This window comes from Neltuma alba, unplaced genomic scaffold (assembly GCF_004799145.2).
Source record: "Neltuma alba isolate B1F8T4 unplaced genomic scaffold, ASM479914v2 tig00000235_pilon, whole genome shotgun sequence".
Taxonomy (NCBI): domain Eukaryota; kingdom Viridiplantae; phylum Streptophyta; class Magnoliopsida; order Fabales; family Fabaceae; genus Neltuma; species Neltuma alba.
The window spans coordinates 81,263-83,235 of NW_021631972.1; the positions used below are offsets into that span (position 1 = coordinate 81,263).

Consider the following 1,973-nt stretch of genomic DNA (forward strand, 5'->3'; position numbering starts at 1 on the left):
ATTCTGCCTCACCTTTTTCGACAGTTTTTATTATAACCATTAAGTATTTGGCATCAAGTATTTATAATTCTGTAGTAGTATGTACTAAATATAACCACTACTTACTTATCCTAAATAAGATTCTAGTCTATTTTGGTAGTGGTAGTGGTAGGAGGAGTAGTAGGAGCAATAGTAGTAAGAGTAGTACTGGCAATAGTGGCCGTAGTAGTGGTAGTAGTAATAGTATGAGTAGTGGCAGCAATAGTGGCAATAGTAATGGCAGCAATAGTGGTAGTTGTAGTGGTAGTAGTATTAGTACTGGTGGTAGTAATAGTAGGAATAGTACTAGTAGGAAGAGCAGTAATGGCAATGGTGGTAGTGTAGTGGTAGTAAAAGGAGGAGTAGTAGTAGAAGTAATAGGAGCAACAGTAGTAAGAGTAGTAGTAGCAGCAATAGTGGCAATAGTAGTGGTAGCGGTAGTGGTGGTAGACACAGTAGTGGCAGTTGCAGCAGTAATGACATCAATAGTGGTAGTAGTGGTGGTGGTGGTAATAATTCATAGTGGTGGTGGTAGTAGTGGTGGTGACATTATTGTCTTTAACTAATTTTAACTAATTTGTTTTTATTGATATGGATAATGTTTCTTAGAAAAAGGAGAGTACAAAACATAAAAAAAAAATACAACCATTTTTATTCATGTGATTTGGCTAATAATTAATTCATCAATTATTAGCCTTTCAACCATTTTCAAATTCTACGTGCAACTTTTGTAAAATTAAAAATCTGTCCTTAAAAAGAAATTTAATACAACTTAACTTTTACGTTTCAAGTACACATGTCCTTTATTCTTAATTTGTTTAATTACATTTCCATGGTCAAAAAAGCCAGTTTGTTGTCTAGCTCTTTACTTTTAACACTAAAAAAAATTTGACTTTTAGCGGTGACAAAAATTGTTGCTGAAAGTCAAAAAGTTGCAGTTGAAGTTTTTTAGTGATGACTTTTTGTCATTGCCAAGTTGTTACTATAGCAATTGTCCCTAATACTAATCTTGGACACTACTAAAGGGTGCCTTAAGCAGCAACCCCACATGTCATCGTTGCTAAAAGTGGCAATGGTAGCAGCAACAGCAACAACAACAGTAACAATGATGACATATCATTAGCCACTTGGCACATCATCTCATGTCATCCACCCCATTAGCCATATCATGATTTACATATATATTGTCTTTAAACCGATTTTAACTAATTTTTTATTCATGTGGTTAATATTTCTTAGAAAAAGGAGAGTACAAAACATTAAAAAAAATACAACCATTTTTAAATTAATAATTAAATACAACCATTTTTAAATTTATGATGGCTTAACTTTTAAGTTTGAAGTACGTGCATCCTTTATTCTTAATTTTTTTTAATTACTTTCCATGTTCAAAAAAGCTTGTTCGTTGTCTAGCTCTTTGCTCCTACTACAAAAAAATTTGACTTTTGGTAGTGACAAAAGTTGATACTGAAAATCAAAAAGTTGTTGCTGAAGATTTTCAATGGTGACAAAATAAGTCACGCACTAAAAGTGTACTTTTATGTTGCCCCTAAAGGGTGCCTTAAGCGGCGACCCCATATGTTGCCGCTGCTAAAAGTAGCAAACACTACCAAAAAAATAGTAAATTACCAGCGGTTCATTTCTAGCAGTTAAAAAAACCGCTAGAAAAGTAGACATTTCTAGCGGTTATAACACAAACCGTAAGAAATCTGAAGCGCTTTGACCAAAAAGTGAGTGGAACCCACACATTTTTAGCGGTTTTGAGCCAATCACTAGAAAGTGACAGTTACAACCGTTGCTGCTATTTGGCGCGAAGTTGGCGCCATATTTTTTGTGTTTAATTTCTAGCGGTTTTGTTGCTGGAACTGCTAGAGAATGCAAATCCTCGTTGCATTTTCTAGCTGTTATGGAACTGCTAGAAAGGTCAATAAATTTCTAGCGGTTTTCATTGAAAC

At 34.3% G+C, this 1,973-nt stretch overlaps 1 protein-coding gene across 1 annotated transcript; it reads left to right on the forward strand.

Annotated features, from left to right (window-relative positions):
* The first annotated feature begins 224 nt into the window (after positions 1-224).
* Positions 225-584, forward strand: LOC114761089 (uncharacterized). Its single transcript, XM_028950437.1, has one exon. The coding sequence runs from the start codon at positions 225-227 to the stop codon at positions 582-584; it is 360 nt and encodes a 119-aa protein (XP_028806270.1).
* The last annotated feature ends 1,389 nt before the right edge of the window (positions 585-1,973 follow it).

Coding starts and splice junctions, on each gene's coding strand:
- LOC114761089 (XM_028950437.1), top strand. CDS start 225: ATGAGTAGTGGCAGCAATAGTGGCAATAGTAATGGCAGCAATAGTGGT.